This window comes from Danio rerio, chromosome 23, assembly GCF_052040795.2.
Source record: "Danio rerio strain M-AB ecotype USA chromosome 23, GRCz13ab, whole genome shotgun sequence".
NCBI classification, from domain to species: domain Eukaryota; kingdom Metazoa; phylum Chordata; class Actinopteri; order Cypriniformes; family Danionidae; genus Danio; species Danio rerio.
The window spans coordinates 10432323-10451179 of record NC_141043.1 but is presented as its reverse complement, the minus strand read 5'-3'; the positions used below and the strand labels follow the sequence as shown (position 1 = coordinate 10451179).

The 18857-nt window shown below is 37.7% G+C and overlaps 1 protein-coding gene and 2 long non-coding RNA genes across 4 annotated transcripts in view; 1 reads left to right on the top strand and 2 right to left on the bottom strand.

The window, feature by feature from the left end:
- Positions 1 to 5690: 5690 nt before the first annotated feature.
- Positions 5691 to 9951, top strand: krt5 (keratin 5). Of its 2 annotated transcripts, XM_087306249.1 has the most exons (10): positions 5691 to 6316; positions 7440 to 7648; positions 7753 to 7813; positions 7914 to 8009; positions 8105 to 8269; positions 8359 to 8484; positions 8644 to 8864; positions 8955 to 9010; positions 9117 to 9185; positions 9222 to 9951. In XM_087306249.1, exons 1-10 carry the CDS (start codon positions 5795 to 5797, stop codon positions 9359 to 9361), a joined length of 1665 nt encoding a protein of 554 aa, XP_087162375.1. In that variant the 5' UTR covers positions 5691 to 5794; the 3' UTR covers positions 9362 to 9951. The 2 variants fall into 2 exon arrangements, with proteins under 2 accessions (XP_087162375.1, NP_571231.2); NM_131156.2 differs by having other exon boundaries at positions 5707 to 6316; positions 9117 to 9951.
- Positions 9168 to 12002, bottom strand: LOC147838168 (uncharacterized). The gene is made up of 2 exons (XR_015523268.1): positions 11649 to 12002; positions 9168 to 11534 (listed from the first exon to the last, which is right to left on the bottom strand). It is a non-coding gene; the product is annotated as an uncharacterized LOC147838168 (long non-coding RNA).
- Positions 12003 to 14078: 2076 nt separating this feature from the next.
- LOC147838166 (uncharacterized) overlaps positions 14079 to 18857 on the bottom strand; it is a 148051-nt gene continuing 143272 nt past the window's right edge. The window contains exon 3 of the long non-coding RNA XR_015523258.1: positions 14079 to 17388. This is a non-coding gene — a long non-coding RNA (uncharacterized LOC147838166). The remainder of the gene's footprint in view (positions 17389 to 18857) is intronic.

Genomic DNA, 18857 nt, shown 5'->3' with positions numbered 1-18857 from the left:
TTGCGTTAGACAGGAGAATCACAAATAAGAATTGCGCAATAGCTCAGTGGTTAACACTGTCGCCTCAAAGCAAAAAGGTCATTGGTTCGAGTCCCGGCTAGATCAGTTGGCATTTCTGTGTGGAGTTTGCATGTTCTCTCCGTGTTGGCGGGGGTTTCCTCTGGGTGCTCCGGTTTCCCCTATATGCACTATAAGTGTATTAAATTGGCCATAGTGTATGACTGTGTGTGTGAATGTGAGAGTGTATGGGTGTTACCCAGAACTGGGTTGCAGCTGGAAGGACATCCACTGCATAAAACATATTCCAGAACAGTTGGCAGTTCATTTCCCTGTGGTGACCCCTAATAAATAAGGGACTAAGCTGAAGGAAAATTAATGAATGAACTTATCACAATAAGAAATGTTTCTATAATATAAAATTGCAAAAAAAAAAAAATATATTTTAACGTTTCTGTTATACACCCTCTGATAAATAATGCATTTTTTTTATATAAACCTTATCACTTTTTCTCCAAAAATATGGCCCTTTTACTCACACAAAGATTTGTTTTCCGTTCTCAGAACCAGCTGTTCTCATTCTATTGATATTCATGAATACTCTTTTCAGAGCGCACTCTTTCCACAAGTGTTTCTTTAGCAAAGAGCAGCAACCCACACTCGGATCTACACAATAACTAAAAGTGCACACAAAGTACACGTTGTTATTTTTTTTATGCAGTATATATACGCAGAACTTTTTTCTCTCTTCATTTATTTGTATCATGTAATAAGAACTGGGAAACTGAGACTGATTTGCAAAACCTGTTTGAAAGCGACTCCACCCAGTAGTAAATGTTGTTTCATTTCACAAAGACAGTTATTTCATGAGGCCATGTTTTGGTGAATGGTTGTAACCATATTTGGAAATCAATCTTAAAGGCTTGGGTGTGGGACAGAAAAGGGTGTGGTTTAAGGGGTGTGGCTTAGAGGGGTAGGATCCCACTTTCTCACAAGTGATTGGTGGGCTTTCCTCAAAAGGAAAATATATTGTGCCTCAACATGATGAGTGTGATTATGAATATGTTTGAGCAAGCACACAGCTCTCAGATTTCATCTTAAGAGCTGCTTTTACTTTCAACAGAATCATAACTCTTGCAAGACACATATGTCAAGAGTAAAATTAGGAAAAATGGGTTTTCATATTGAAATGAAAGACAAAAATGAAGTAAATGTAAACCTACACTGCAGTACAAGCTGTTGTTTATCTATGCATGAGGGAATTCTCATAGAATGGCTTGGCATATAGTATCATGAGACGAATCCAAATTAAAAAGTCTAAATAAAGCAAGAATATTTTGTATTTTAAGATACAAGCTTGCTTTGAATGTAAACTGAGATGAATTTAGAAAAACTGTCAAAAAAAGGCAACTTGTGGAAGCTGTGTAATAAATTACCGCCAAATGATCATGTAAAGTTTAACAGTGGAAGTTACAACCCAGTGTACAAGACAGTAAAAAGACACTCCAGTGAATACATGCATCAATAAATCACTATCTGGATTAATTTCAAGAATTGCGTTATTGACAATTTTGAGCCCCACCTAAATTACAGCTTTCATGTTCAGACAGCGAGGAACACAAACGCAATGACTAACCCATCAACAATTCACTTTTCTTTGTTGCACAGTTTGATGATGCCAGACAAAGCCTGAACTAAGCTGAGGGCACAATGTATGCTTTATAGTTCTGCATGACACTGTAGTACTCCAGTGAGATCTTGAGTAAACCTCAACCCCTTAAAAATGCATGGCGCAACTTTGAGGTTGCAAAGAAAACTCACCACCATATTTTACATTAACTTAACAGAAACAGGTTTTCACCATCTAACAGACTGACTGATGGCATGTTTTAATATACCTGTGATAGATATCTTCAATGGAATATTGTCTAAATCAGTACATAACTGTAAATCAATGAGCAGTTAAACTAGCATACATACAAGTGCTAAAATGATACACATATATTCATTGTAACACACAAATATTTATTTTTACATATGATAAAGTAAAGATCAATTCTGTATGCAATACTAACTTTGGTTTGACATATTATTTTCTAAAAATGGTGTTTGGACACACCATTAGGATTGACTTTGCTTTTTTTTTTACTTTGTTGATTCTGCAAAGCCTACCCAATTCACCTGTACCACATGTCTTTGGACTGCGTAGGAAACCATTGCACCCGGAGGAAACCCACGCGAATGCAGGGAGAACATGCACACTTCACACAAAAATGCCAACTGAACCAGCCGAGGCTCGAACCAGCGACTTTTTTGCTGTGAGCATTTACAAATAAATATTTTAATATCAACTGATTCATGTCATCTTGCTGTATATTGACCATTCAGTAAATAAGATAAAAAATAAACTAAAGGAAGGGAATTTTAAAAGCATTTTAATCATCAGCCTTTCCCCAGTAGATTAATAGTTCGAATAATTGGACTGAATGATCAGTGTTCTGGTGTCACAATGGAAATATTGCATACTGGTCAACATTTTGGAAACATCAAGGGCTTTATTTTGACAATCCATGCGCAAAGGGCAAAGCGCAGGGCGCAAAAGCATTAAGGGCCTGACAGAATCCACTTTTACTATTTTTAAGGACGGAAAAATCCACTTTATCCGGTCTAAAAGGGTGGAGCTTATTTTCTTAATAAATTATTTGTGTGTTTTGAGAAAAAAAACAATCAGAGTCGTATCTCCCATTCTCTTCAAGAGTCAGTTGCGTCGTGCCACAGCGCATTTGCTATTTACACAACAGACTTTTTAAGTGGAAAAACTGAGCATTTCACTAGCAAGAAAAAAGTTAAACAGAGCATCTACAGCTCAAGAATGAGAGATGAGCCTCCTCATTATTTACTTTAACTCTCGTGGACTTGTACGCACAGACATCCATTAGCCTATAAATAATTAGTTTGTTAAGCGCAAAGATTTGTTTCAAAACTATTTCTAAATTTAGTTCTAATTTCCAGCAAACGAAGAAATGAACAATAATAATGAAGTGTGGTCAATTATATGAGTTATATCTAAACACAAATGCTGTGCCCCATATGGTCTAAAACCTCACAAGTGGGCAAATCTATGCTTGTTTTTAATAAAACAAATATAATATGCATATAATAAATAATAATAATGCTAATAATAACAACATTATACAAAAGCTAATTGTTATGAATGAACTGAAAAAGCCCCCCGAGATGAAAAAGGCATGAAATTATGGTTTTTATATTTAAGTAGGCTAGAAAATAATGTTTTGTAATATTTTAATCCTTTATATTTATATCCTATATATATCCTTATTATATCATATATCCTTAATATTTTAATTCTTTTCAATTTGTAAAGATATTTGCGTATTGCTGTACATCCTGTGTGTATTAAGCAGTGTGTAAGCGAGGCGCACAACTAACGCACTCTGCGCTGGACCGGCTTTGTTCTTTGTTCTTTGTTTCAGCTTTGTTCGAACAGTCTATTGTAGTTCCTCAAAATAGCAACGCGCCAGCAATGTGCCTCAACACGCCTCCTTTTTTAGACCAAAACGTCTATTGGCACACATACTGTATGAGCGCTAATGCATTTGCTATTTAAACAGCGTGGTGCAAAACGTCAAAATGACTGTTGCACTGAGCTAAAACTACAATTGTGTCGCGCCTTGCGCCGGGTGTATGATAGGGCCCCAAGAGTTTATTTATTTATTTAAGTGCCTTGGTCCCCAATACTGAATTTACTAGATCAAAATTACAATACAACCTTTATACTTCCAAAAACATTATATGTAAATATAGTTCAAAATATAATTTATTCTTATAATGGCAATGCTAAATTTTTAGCATTGTAGTTTTAAATGTCATGATACTGTAAAAGTCATTTAAATATGGTGGTCTGATGCTCAAAAATCCCTTTTTATTGTATGAGTTGTGCTACTTCAAACTGTATTTTTATGTAAACGCTCACTAAAAATGTTTGACTGTCAGGAACATTAAAAATCGACAGTAAAAGTCATTAAAAATGTTATAAAACATTTCAGTTCTAATAACTACTGTTTGTGAACAATCTATTCATAGATATTTTAACTGTGCAGCAAACCAACAGTGCCTATTTTTATTTTATATTTGATATAATAATAGCCTAATAACAGATATAATAAAAACCTGGATGAACAGAAGAGACAAAATGTCCTATTGTCTCCAAAACTTTAACAGATGGTTCTGCAAGGGAAATGTTTACAACCATGAAAGCATTTCAAATATTTAATGAGTTTGATCATTAGCAAAGCAAACACGCAAGGTAAATTTCAAACCAGTTTCACGTGATCAACCTGCACATGTTACACTTACCTGTTTTTTTAATCACATATATGGTTTCTGGGTCTTCAAGACCTCTTTTATCTCACAAGCTAATCTACATTTTGTAACTTGTACTACTCGATTGGTTGCATTGCATGAATTAAGGGGAAATACTTGGGTGGAACTCATCAACCCCAACATCTGATAGTGTCACTGTTTTGACCAACGGATTAACAATGGGCTAAACCCGTTTAAGAAAAAAAAAACTGCACAGATGGCCAAAATACCACATAAGCAATGTTTGTTAAAAGTGCGACCCCTCCTAAATTTTTACAGAGAAATATGCCTTATTTTCCTTTTGCTTCCCTGCTAATATGCTAATGCTCTAAAGTAAACAAACCAGACAGAATCTCTTCCTGCTGTACTTGGTCTGATGAATATTTACAAGGCTGAAAGCAGACTCAGATCTGTCCACTTTAGAAGCAAGACTCCAGTTCGAAATCATTTAAACATGATACGGGTGATAGTGACATGCTAACAAAAGCAGCACGCGTTGCTAAATAATGCCACCTAAGGACAGGTACAAAAATAACCACAGTGCTCTTGCAGCCATTGCACACTGCTGTGAGCTCTGACACTCACCTCATAAAATTCAAATCTCACACGATAATGAAAACTATGCTGTACACATTCACGTTTGCACAGTGTGTTTTAATAAGATAATAAAAATCTACTTTGCATGCAACTGCGTCAGCCCTCTGGGAACCACAGAACAAGGTGGTGAAGCAGTGTCCGTGACAGTGCCATTGAAGTGAGAGAACAGAAGCTTGATTGTTTGACTGGAAAGAGAAGCCTGTGGGTCACTATGGCTTCCAGGATGAGCGCCAAGTCTCAACATTCAAGCCCTTCATCAAATATTCCCCTATTTAATACTCCTGCATTGCACTTAAAGCAAACTGAGGGCCCCATACCTGCGTGAATCATAAAATATTCATGGAGTTGTATGGTTTGCATTTGGAGAATGCCATCTGGTTATGTAAATAAGAGGGGCTTTAAATTACAGAGAAATTGTATATTCTGAGTCGTAGTACATACAAGGGTGTGTGGAGTTTAACCTTGTTTTTCTACTCTGTTTCTCTCTTAATAGCTCTGTTTTATTACGTGAGTATGCATGTGCATCTAAGGCAGGGTGTGGCCTGGCCTCCAATGCTGAACATACTCCCATACCAGCCCAGCAAGATGGGCGTGTGTATCACTTGGACAGGGAAAAAGGCAGGACAGAAGCCTGAGGCAGAAAGGGGATTGGCCAGGTGAGCCCCTCCCATGAGGTAAGAGGTATAAAAGCGACTGCACTGCTTGAAGAGGGCACTCAGAGGGATTTTACTTTCCTCTTAGTGAGCTCTCCTGCTCCAGATCTCTGTCTCATCCTGCTCTTTTTCTGATCCTCACCCCCTCGTAGACGACAGAAGCCATGTCTACTTCCTTCAAAACCTTCACCAGTAGTGGAAGCATGAGCGGCGGCATGGGCGGTGGCATGGGTGGCGGAATTAGGAAGAATTTTTCTAGCATGTCAACCAGCGCAGTGCCAATGGGCAGCAGGAGCTCAGTGTCCTTCCGTCGCTCTGGTGGTGGTGGCGGCGGCGGCGGTTTTGGAGCAGGATCTGGAGGAAGCTTCAGCTACAGCATGGGTGGCGGTGGCGGTGGCGGTGGCAGTGGCTTTGGAGGAGGATTCGGCAGTGGTGGAGGATTCGGCAGTGGTGGAGGATTCGGCGGTGGAGCAGGATTTGGTGGTGGATCAGCGTACGGGGGTGGAGCAGGATTTGGTGGAGGGTTTGGACCAGGCGGTGTGGTACCCATCACAGCTGTCACAGTCAACCAGAACCTTCTAGCCCCACTGAACCTAGAGATCGACCCCAACATCCAAGTTGTCCGCACCCAGGAGAAAGAGCAGATCAAGACCCTCAACAACCGCTTTGCTTCCTTCATTGACAAGGTTAGTTTTTCTTTTCAAACATCTACAGCTCCACAATACAATTGTGACTTTTCCGGTCACTAGCGCACACAGAAATCTCACATTGCAGTATACGATCGGCAGGCATTGCGTATGCCATCATTTCCTTTATTAACACTAAACATCAGTCAAGCAGTCTACATCTTAGCGTGGGCTCATGTTGTTTTCTTAGTATGCAATTGTTCTAAGGCAGCGAGATTGAGTTTGGAAACCCAAGCCAGGTAAGATCCAATGACTGGACCATTCCAAATAAGGGCATGGATCAAGTTTGCCAACTATCCCTATGGTAGCAGTGAAGTATGGTGTGTGCATGTGTGTGTGAGAGAGAGCATATTCTTAATAATTTACTCAATGCAATAGCCCTAGATGTTTGATTGACTTCATGTATGTCCTAAAAATCACTTCAGTAATTATCTACACAAAGCTAGTTTCCTGTTTGTATTCTTTGACATCTTTGGGGAATTCTCAATGTAACCACACCTAGTAAATTTTGCCCCCCCACCCCCTTAGATTTATATCCAGTTCTGTGATTCTGACAAGAGATATGATCAGCAATGATACAGCTCATATATCCCCACTGATGTCATTGATGCTTTGTTTTTTCAATGTGAGTCCTGCAAGTTCAAAGTCATTTTGTGGTTGTGCACAAAATAACTTGCATGCTGTTCATCTGCAAGAGGGCGGGTACAGTTAGCACCCTGAGGGTAAGGTGTGCCATTTCATCTCTGTTTAGGCCTGCCACTTGGCACAGTTCTCTTAGGAGCCTCGCCTTTATGCCAGGAGGTAAACATTGTTTTGGGAGCATAAATTGAAGCTTGAAGAGTCTGAACATGTTGTGTGGTGTCATTTGAGGTTTGCGTTTCATTAACAGGGAGTGCATATATTAAAAGGACAGTTATTCCATCACAGAAGTACTAGCCAACCAGGCATGACACATAAGCTAATCAATTTTATTGAGACATCCATCATAGGTGTGTCATCTTGAGAGGTGTGATTGATAATTACTGTGGAAGATACATCTTGTTGATTATCAAAGATCCCTCATACCTTATTTTGCTAACTCAACAATTTATTCAAATCCTCCATCTCTTTATCTCCAACACAGGTGCGCTTCCTGGAACAGCAGAACAAAGTACTCGAGACAAAATGGAGTTTATTGCAAGAACAGACCACTACCCGATCCAACATCGATGCCATGTTCGAGGCCTACATCGCCAACCTGCGCAGACAGCTTGACGGACTTGGCAATGAGAAGATGAAGCTAGAAGGAGAGCTGAAGAACATGCAGAACTTGGTGGAGGACTTCAAGAACAAGTAAGCAGCCGTGCTAAAACATGTTTAGAGGCTATGAGCTACATTATGTGTTGGTGGTATAATTTGACAAGCATTTTGCTAAAATGGAAAACTTTTCTTTGCAGATATGAAGATGAAATCAACAAGCGTGCCGCAGTGGAAAATGAATTTGTCCTGCTGAAGAAGGTAAAACCTTCATCTGCTGTGTTGATTTTTATTTAAAATAGTTATTACTTTCACTTTAGTCAAATGAGTCCGTTACTGAGGTATGTGCATGCCTTCATAGGATGTCGATGCTGCCTACATGAACAAGGTTGAGCTTGAGGCCAAGGTTGACTCCCTTCAAGATGAAATCAACTTCCTTAGGGCCATCTTTGAGGAGGTGAGAGTTTGATGGCGCTTTTTTACCACTGACATGCAATTTCTTTTTTTGTCAGCTGTCTCTCAATGCCATATTCCTTTACCTTGCCATTTTAGGAGCTGCGTGAACTCCAGTCACAGATCAAAGACACATCAGTCGTTGTGGAAATGGACAACAGCCGCAACCTGGACATGGATGCTATTGTTGCTGAAGTCCGCGCTCAGTATGAAGACATCGCCAACCGCAGCCGTGCTGAGGCCGAGTCCTGGTACAAACAGAAGGTGAGCAAGACTTTCAAACACCAAACCAACATTGCTTTAAATGTACTTAACTGACAGGTCTTAATGACACTGTCTCTCTTTTCAACTAGTTTGAGGAGATGCAGTCCTCTGCTGGCAAATACGGAGATGACCTTCGTAACACCAAGGCTGAGATTGCTGATCTCAACCGCATGATCAGCAGACTTCAAAATGAAATCGAAGCTGTCAAGGGACAAGTAAGTAGCTTGTTATTCTGTAGATCCAGGTTTCAGTCTATATTGCAAACCAACTCCTTAGTATGTACTAAATGTACTTTCAATGAAAAGTTAAGGACAGGAATAAAGTAAAAATGTCTCTGAAAACTGAAGTTGGATTGTCCTCTTTGAATTGCTCAGCGTGCCAACCTGGAAGCTCAGATCGCAGAGGCTGAAGAGCGCGGAGAGCTGGCAGTGAAGGATGCCAAGCTCCGCATTAAGGATCTGGAGGACGCCCTGCAAAGAGCAAAGCAGGATATGGCGCGCCAGGTGCGTGAGTACCAGGAGCTCATGAACGTCAAACTGGCCTTGGACATTGAAATCGCCACCTACAGGAAGCTTCTGGAAGGAGAGGAATCCAGGTCAGTCACCTTGCTTCTCAAATTAAGCTATGAATATAATGTCTTGAAATCTGTTCCCTATTGACATTCATTTATATTTTACTTCATCAGAATTGCATCTGGTGGCAATACTGCAACTATCCACATCCAGGAATCAAGCAGCAGCAGTAAGTTTCTAAAAGCTATATACAAGGCTTTATCATCAATGGTGTTTTTTTTGTGTAACTGCATTTGAGTTTTATAAGACTAATGTGTTTTTCTGTTGTTTTACAGGCGGTGGCGGCGGCGGTGGATTTGGATACGGTGGTGGCAGTGGATACGGTGGTGGCAGTGGATTCGGTGGTGGCAGTGGATACGGTGGTGGCAGTGGTTTCGGAGGTGGCAGTGGATTTGGATATGGTGGTGGCTCAGGGATGTCGATTGGTGGCGGCTCTGGCATGAGCATGAGTGGCGGCGGTGGCGGTCAAATCTCAATGTCCCGTTCTTCTATTGTGTCTAGTCAGAAGCGCCGCTTCTAAACCAAACACGTCCACCCAGATCCCTCCTTCCAAAATATCAGCTACCACCTGGGCAACTCTTTTTCACTTTTTCACTCCACATTTCAATGTTTTCGTTTCTTTTTAAAGTGTTTAACGCCCCCCCCAAAATGCCATGACCTAAAAAGACAAAGTGTTAAAAACCTGCAGAATGGCTTTTTACATTCACTGTGCTGTCTTTGATTCTTGTATCTTCTTGGCATTGCTTCTCCAACAGAATAAAACTGTCCTTTAGGGGATGCTAAATGGGAAAAGAGCTAATGAGACAGACAAAGCATGGAGCTCAAGTATTATTTCAAAGTGAATAGCTTTTGTTGCTCTGTGTCACAACATGCAAGTATTAAAGTGTACACAGAATTGTGTTTAAATTAATTCTGCAGCAGTACAACGGCAACTTTTAATGTTTACTCATAGAGCAACAAAAGTTACCTTTTGAGATTATACTGTCATCAGAAAGGAGTAAATGTCTGGCAAATGTCAGTTACACCAATTTTTACTCTACCTGATTTTGGATGGGCTGATGAGCTGTTCTGTACAACATGGAAACATCAATAAATCAGGGTTATATACAATCTTTTGTCTTAAGTGGTTCTTTGATTATGCCTTTCTCTTTTTTTACTCCGCATAGGAATGCACAAATGCAGCTAAAATGCAGCTTGATATCAAATATATACTTTCCAATAAAAAGCAATTTATGGTTAATTATTTTCAAGAAAAGTTCAAATCTAATGGCCCTAATAATAATAAAAAAACCTTTTGAATATTAAAAACCCTTAATGATTTTATTAAAACATATATGTCAAACCACTTATAGCCTTTCTTTTAATATCCCTTTTATTCCCTTTGTTGTAATGACAGGAAAGTTGTATCACTCTTAACATTATGACCCATATCTTGAATTACTACTTGCACACATTCTATTAATTTTTAAAAAAAAGCATTCCTTGAAGCAAGAAATGGTTTTTGCAATGGACAAAGTTGTTAGACCAACATTAATAAAAATATATACAAATTAGCATTTAATAATAAGAGTTGGAAAAAAAAGGGAGGTAATTTAAGACTGTGGGGAACAAATATAGAGGTTATGTCATTTTTTTTGTTTATGTTTACCACCCTTCTTAATACGATTATGTTGTTAGGACTTAAAAAATGGTGCACAGCACACGTACACACACCTTCTCGTCTCAAAATTAGTAAGGTCAACATGAAAAAAATGAGGGTAACAAATAGTATCAAGGGTTCAGAGAGTTAAACATCGCTCTTAAATGTACACTGCATGTTAAACATTTGTTAGACGATACCGACCAGCGACCACTATTCACACGCGTTCCCATAGGACCTAAAAACCGCACCTAACCAGGCAGTGCCAAAATATCATGTTACAACCGGCAGACTGAGCTCCCATTCAATGAGGGTTAACCTGGCAGGTCAGTCAGTATTACTCAAACTTCTCGAAGGACAATTCTGTTGTTGTTTAAGTGGATAAATCTGATAATTGCCCTGTGAGAGATATCAACCTGTTCATTTATCAGAGTGTGCTGCAGGTCAGATTTATGAAACGGCCTAGCTGTGCATTACCTGATACTTTTGGTACATCTTCATCAAGCTGATCCAAAATGAAATTCTTTAATGGTGCAGAGACACGTCAAAGAAGATACACAATTTCATTTGCAGTTTTTCTCAGTTGCTTTGGTGCATTTCTCACTACACTATTTACATTTGCACAACAGGTAATGCATTTCTCAAAACAATTAGTCATTTGTGCACATCCTAGTAGCAGTTTCTCATTCCTTTTAACAAACTGTGAATGCTTTTGGACATGCATCAATTGCTTTCATCCAACTCTCTGCTGTTTAGAACATTATCATCTGCTTATGTCATGTCAGTCAAAATTAACTAAACTTGTAAATGCTGAATAGTCATTCTATATAAAACGAATAATCCTCATTTCATTACTTGAGTCATTACATACAAAAAATGTTGAACTAGTTGTCAAAATCTGTCAAGCAAATTTTTTAAACAAATTTAAATCTTTATTTTCCTGAAAATTTCTTTAAAATTGAACAATTTCATGAATGGTTTACAGACCTGTGTATGTTGTAGGCTCAGTTCCAATATGTACTGCAATATTGTGTACAGTTGTGCACAGCTCTACCTAAAGGGAGTTTATGTTTGTTGTAAATAAGGGTGTGTTTATTCTTTTGCACAATGCTGGGAATAAATTAGGATTGCAAAGAGCAAATGCAGTAAAAATGTGAAACATACATACCAGAGGTGTGGACTCGAGTCATGTGACTTGGACTCGAGTCAGACTCGAGTCATGAATTTGATGACTTTAGACTCGACTTGACAAAATATAAAAAGACTTGCAACTCGACTTGGACTTGAACATAAATGACTTGGACTTTGACTAGGACTTGCCCCTATTGACTTGTAAAGACTTGCTGCTTCCCATGAAAAGCCCAACGATAAAAAAGTATGTTGACATGGACCGCTCTCTCTCTCTCCCTGTTTATGTGTGCGTGTGTGTGTGACAGCATGCGCGCGCGTGTGTGTGAGCATGCGCGCTTTCGGCATGACGTCCAATCGAAGCACGGTAGATTGTTTTGATTCGACAGTATCCAACGTGACTACTATGAGGCGCCGGAGTGGACAAAAGTCAAGCAAACGCAGAGAGAATTTGAATTTGAACTTGAGATGAGCCAATACTCGCGTGCCAATACTCGCCCTCTCTCTCTCTCTCTCTCACATACAACATACACCTCTCTCTCTCTCTCTCTCTCTCTCTCTCTCTCGTGCAATCAGTCTCTTTGCGTTCGCTTGACTTTTGTTTACGATGGCGTCTCATACCTTTAATGCATTTGCTCTCACGGGATCCTCCTTTTAAACTGACCCTTCGCTAAGCCACGCCCAAAAACCGCCACCCACCAATCGCAGCTTACCAATCGTAGCTACGGGCAGAGGCTCTGTCAAGCTTTCGAGCGAGGGAAACAAGCCAAATCGTTGCGCAATTGGATTGTGAAAATCTGACACCCGCTATCCTAAAAGTTTGGACTGGGTGGTGGGATTTTTCCCTTTTCAAAACCAAAGCCCAAGAGGAGAAATGCCAGCGTGGATCAAGCTGTGTGAGGGGCGGTAAAGGAGTTAAGCTAAGTTGGTTTTGTTTTCGATATTCACATTCAATGATAGGTGGCAATAACTCACACTCCTCTTATCCTAAACAGATCTAAACTGTTTCTTAAAAAAAAAAAAAAAAAAAAAAAAAAAAAAAAAAACAAAGCAGGTTATGCTTCCCAGCGGTCTTTTTCTTTTTTTCCACTCGATATTATGAGCCAGGGCTCGACAATAAGGACTGCCCGATGGCCCGGGGCCAGCGTGCGAGACACTCGGGCCAGTGTACAAAATGTTACTGGCTCGATCGGGCCAGCTGCTGCCTTTTTGCCTGCCAGATCGAGCCAGAGCTGCGTGCTGCGACTGTCTGTCAATTGTGTGCAAATACAATCTTACGGTGCTTTCACACGTAGACGTTTGTTTCGGAATCTGTCTCGTTTCACCCGTTAGCACGTTTTTTTTAGCATATATCCAGCAGTTGCGCTCGCATCTGCGCCAAATCAATCAGTCCAAGATCGCCTGAATGAGACGCGGTCTCTGTCCTATTGAGCGTATCGATTGTAGCGAGAAAACAAAACAATGCAACGAACTAACGACCCAGGCTATATCACAGTGTATCATGATCGTGTAATAGCCATATATACGGCTATATGAAGAGGGAATGATGAGCAGGGCGAGATGTCATTCTTACCGGTAAATGCGAAAGTGAAAGCATGCTGAAATATTACCGAGAGCTGTTTATCCAGCCTGATCTCGGTTTATCCGTCAGGAAAATTGACCGAAATTACTATCTGTTAATTTTTCCATATTTTAATCGTATAATATGTTGTGTTAGGCCTGTTGTTTTGTTCATTTCCGCACTGACAGCTCGAAAGAAAGATTTACATTGATCTGATGCAGTCTCGGTTCATCTGCTATGTCTCTCTATAATTTAAGCCTAAAATACAGAATTATAGTCAACGTTTCTTTAATAGATTGATTAATTCAATTGATCGATTTCTACAAAACCTGACAATTGAAATGAGGCTCTGTATATATGAGAAAGTCTGACCTCGATTTGTATTTGGTGACGATGTCTGTGGGTTGTTAAAATTAAAGTGCACATTTTCACTTATAAAATATTCTATACACAATACACAAAAGTTTGGGGTCAGTGTGATTAAATATGTTAAAACAAGCTTCTTCTGCTCACCAGGGCTGCAATTATTTCATCATAAATACAAATTGTGAAATGTTGCACTATAAAATAACTGTTCAAAAGTAGTTTATCATTTAATTTATTCATTTATTCCAGTGATTTTAAAGATGAGATTTCAGCTTCATTACTCCAGTCACATGATCCTTCAGAAATCACTAATATTAATTATTATTATATTTATTAATGGTAATAGTTATAAAATCAATAATGTCTGGAGTAATTATTTTATTTGAAACTAAATACAATAACAAAGCAGTTATTTAAAATTTTAATAAATATTTAACAATTACACCTTTTTTACATTTATAAATATAGCCTTGATGAACTGAATAGTTTTCCTTAAACATTTTAAAAATTACCGTAAATATATATACAGATTTATTAACCCCCTTTTGTTTTTTTTGTTTTTTCTTTTTAAAATATTTCCTAAATGATGTTTAATAAAGCAAAGAAATGTTGATATTTTGTCTGATAATATTTTTTCCTCTGAACAAAATCTTATTTGTTTTATTTTGGCTGGAATAAAAACATTTTTTTAACCATTTTAAGGTAAAATTTATTAGCCTCCTAAGCTAATTGTTTTTCAGACTGTCTACAGAACAAACCATCATTATACAATAACTAGCCTAATTACCCTAACCTGCCTAGTTAACCTAATTACCCAAGTTAAGCCTGTAAATGTCACTTTAAGCTGTATAGAAGTGTCTTGAAGAATATCTAGTAAAATATTATTTACTGTCATCATGACAAAGATAAAATAAATCAGTTATTAGAGATGAGTTATTAAAACTATTATGTTTAGAAATGTGCTGAGAAAACCTGTTCTCTGTTAAATAGAAATTGGGGAAAAAATAAACAGGGGTGCTAATAATTTATGGGGCCTAATAATTCTGAAATCAACTGTGTGTGTGTGTGTGTGTGTGTGTGTGTGTATACACACACACACACGCACATTCAAATAGCGATTAACTTCTTTTTTTTTTTGGTGGGGCCAGTGAAAATTTGGGCTGGGCAAGTAAAAATCAGAACCACTGGCCCGATCGGGCCAGTAGAAAAAATCCTTAGCGTTGAACCCTGTGAGCACTGCTTAGTTTAAAACCTCGCTATTGTAACGCATATAAATACATACACTAATATTTGCTGGTAGGAAAAATCTATTTGTTCACTTCTGTTATTTATACTTTAATGTGCATTTCAATTTTTTTTTTCCACTTAACTGCAAATTTGAATAAAAACTGGATAAAGAGCACACAAACATGCTGACAGTAATAGGTACTGTACACTGTTATGGGTCAATGATGCTAATATTCGGCACAAATCCATCAGTTTCTTAGGTTATTAGATTATTTTATAATTTCACCTCTCCTGCTGTGCATGAACTATGCTGTTGAATGTTCAGCGTATGAGGTTGCTAGGCTAACCTTGCTTCAATTTTGATAAAATTATTTTCTAATCAGTTGCTATTATGTTGTGAATATACCCCTGTAATGTATACTGCAGTCCTCTTTTGTCTGGCTTTCTCAGATATCTCACCTGTTTGCCAAAAATGACTAATTAAATCCTTGGGAATGTCTGACACCAGCGCAATCACACTGTAATAGATGTGCCAGGCATGAAAGCTTGACAGGCGTAGCAACAGTAACTAAGGAGGGCGAGGCTTAGCGAAGGGTTATTCCAAGAATGTTGATATGGTTTCTTTCTTGCTTTACTATTTATTAACAATACACAAAAAACTAAAAGGTTAAGGTAAATTCTCTAATAAATTCTAGTGTTTTTGAGTATTATACTTGTTGTATACTTGTATTATACTTATGTTTTAGGCTAGTATTATTTACGACTTGTTAATTAATGCTTCATAATACAGTAGTATTACTAAAAGTGAACAGATAAAATAATACAAAGTGTAGTTTTAACTACAGTAAAGTGTAGTGATTTGTAGTATAAAATACCCTATATTGTAAAATAATACAGCACTGGGTAATTTGTTTATATTACACTTGTGTTACCATAGCAACTATAGTATTACCACAACTGATCAATTGAAGTTCTTTACTGTAGTAGGCTACTGTTCAAAACACAGTACATGTCAATATACGTGTTTAGGGGCCCTGTGGAACAGCTTTCCTCAAAATGAAGAGGATGACATGGAAAATGTCCTCCACAATCTCATCAGCAAAGTGGAAGCCAGCAGACACTAGTTTACTTTATTTTAGCTGCCATAATAAAATGAGATTGATAGTGAGATTTATTTGAAGAGTGAATAGTACAGTAGGCTATAATACCTTATCAAGTGTTTCCTTATTTTTATCACAGTTACATTTCTGCTTGCATTAGTTTTTGTTTAAATGCTTTTAAAATAAAATGTATTCTTTACATCCAACATCTATTCCAGGGGTGCCTTATAGTGGTGTAAACCCCTTTACAAGGGGTGTTACCCCTGTGTAAACTCTAGCCACCCCTGTGGCCAACCCGATATGATTTTGCTGTTGACATTATTTATTTAAATCTACTTACATAAATGCAATACAATGCAATATTTCAATAAATAAATAGCAGCCACTAAATTATTGTGGATTGATTGGTGCCACTGACGTAGCTGGCCTCTTCTGGCCCCCCTTAAGCAAATTTTCAGGGGGGCACCACTGGTCTATTCTCTGTCTTTAAGTGTTTGAAACTGAAAATATCTCATCATATAAAACAACCAAAAATGTTATGGTTTATTAGATTAAACATTTAATATACATGTATAAGTCTATTTTAGTATTTTGGTTATTGTTATTAAACAGTGCAGCAATATGAATCATATCAAAAAGCATGAAAGGAAGAGGGAACACGACACAAATTGTGAGTTTGCATATAATCTCTGAGAGCGCTCAAGAAAATTTGTGTGTGAGCAGTGCATATTTGAGAGCGAGAGAAAATTTGAGAACTCGCAATCAGTTTTGTCCACAAACAGAGGAAATCCGTGCACGAGCATCACACAAGGTAGAGAGCAAAGCTCTTCAACGTTATGTGAAGAAAACAACTTTATTGTTTGTATGAAGTAGCCTACTTCATTAACAATATGTGCTACCATTTTACATTGCTGCTAGACAGATTTGCAACTCCATCTCTTCAGCACACACGAGATTCAATTGACAAAATTCCAATTTCACTCAATTTAACTTTGCAGCATATACAGGAGTTGGTCTACTGCTACCACATTGAGGTTATGTAATTTTGGTTAATCACAAGTTGATCACCGAAGACATAACATAGCACAACTAAACTTAATGAATTAGACAGCAGTAGACCTGCAATTTCTGTGTGATGTGAGGCAAAATGGAGTCTTTTTTTGGTGGAACTCGTTCTTGTGCATTATGCTGTGGAGACGAGACGCAGCACTGTTCAGTACTTTTTCAGAAAATTGCATTTGTATTTTTATATATCTGAGCAATGTTCTTTAATAAAAAAGGTTTGTTTAATTAATACAGATCTTACAACCATACCTAATCTGTATATATTTTATTTTTCTGTTAAAAAGACTCGAAAAGACTCGAAAATCAAACTGCAGGACTTTGGACTTGACTTGAGACTTGTTGCCTTTGACTCGGGACTTGACTCGGGACTTGCCTGTCTTGACTCGGGACTTGACTCGGGACTTGAGGGCAATGAATTGAGACTTACTTGTGACTTGCCAAACAATGACTTGGTCCCACCTCTGATACATACTTAGATACCTTACTAATGCAGTGATGTCTAACTTTACAAATGGCTGTGCAAATAGTATCAAGTGCTGTCTTGAGCATTTTCAGGACGTGTCACCAGAATTAGACTTTTTTTGCATTGAAAAAATGTAGAGAGTAAACTGTCTTAATGAAAACATGACTAAGCCATTTGACTGTCTTGTTCATAAACAATGGTGTCAGGACTTTTCATTTTCATGACACTGACACTTTGATTGACATGAATAATTGCTTTTGAGGAATGAACTATCCATTTTGAGTATGTGACATGCTTTTGCAGGTTATCAGCTAGGTTTTGCCGTTTGTACTAATTGTTTTGAGAAAGTCATTAAATGTTGTGCAAAAATGCACAGGTGTTGTGAAAATGCACCAAAGCGACTGAGAAAAACTGTAAGATAACTAGTTTGATCTACTACATATTGCCGCCCCCTAACGGTACAGGGGTGGACGTCTAGATGATTATTTCAAACTATAGCCTAAACAATTAATTTAAAACGTATCTGTCTATCTATCTATCTATCTATCTATCTATCTATCTATCTATCTATCTATCTATCTATCTATCTATCTATCTATCTATCTATCTATCTATCTATCTATCTATCTATCTATCATCTATCCATCCATCCATCCATCCATCCATCCATCCATCTCCATTTAAAATATGTAACAGAAATATGTAACAAAGAACAAAGTTATGAACACAAAACTTCATTTTATTACATTCAAATATTTATGCTTTAAAATTCTTTTAAAAAGTTGGTTAACAAACAGACAAGTTTCACACGTTTACATGGTATATAACATCTTTCTTTGAAGATAGCTAGTTAACATTACTTAATGATGAAAATGTGATAAAATTGAATGAAAAGTTGCTGTTAATTTAGGGGTAGTGGTCACACTTCAAAATAACAATATGCTTTTTACGAATTATCATGGAGAACAGTTTGAGCTAAATAAAATTATAATTTTAAAAAATTATAATAAAAGTCACTTACATCTTGATGTGATCTGAGGGAGAGTAAATTAACAGCAAATTTTCATTCTGGGTTAAACTATCCCTTTAAATGTTTTATCCAGCCAATGGCATTGGATTACAGTTTTTCTCAATTGCTTTGGCACATTTTTCAAAACAGACTTAACATTCTCTAAACTCTGAGTGCAAATATCAAAACTGTTTGTTGGACCTTCAGACCTTTATTGAATGTCTGCAAAATATAGTTACTCAATTAAAACCCAAAAATGCTTCAAAGTCTAGTTAATGTGTCAGTAATTTGGCCAAGGCCAACAAAACATCAAATGTATTTGCATCACATTGTGATGCACTGTGATGCTGGCTTGAGAAATCCGTTCTCAAAGACTTATTATTTGGGTAGCACACATATTCTGAATGCCTTCAGCAGAATTCAAATGAGCCATTTTAATCTAGATTAATATAGATTAA

Coding starts and splice junctions, on each gene's coding strand:
- krt5 (NM_131156.2), top strand. CDS start 5,795: ATGTCTACTTCCTTCAAAACCTTCACCAGTAGTGGAAGCATGAGCGGC. Junction 6,317..7,439: donor TTGCTTCCTTCATTGACAAG/GTTAGTTTTTCT, acceptor TCTCCAACACAG/GTGCGCTTCCTGGAACAGCA. Junction 8,010..8,104: donor TTAGGGCCATCTTTGAGGAG/GTGAGAGTTTGA, acceptor TTGCCATTTTAG/GAGCTGCGTGAACTCCAGTC.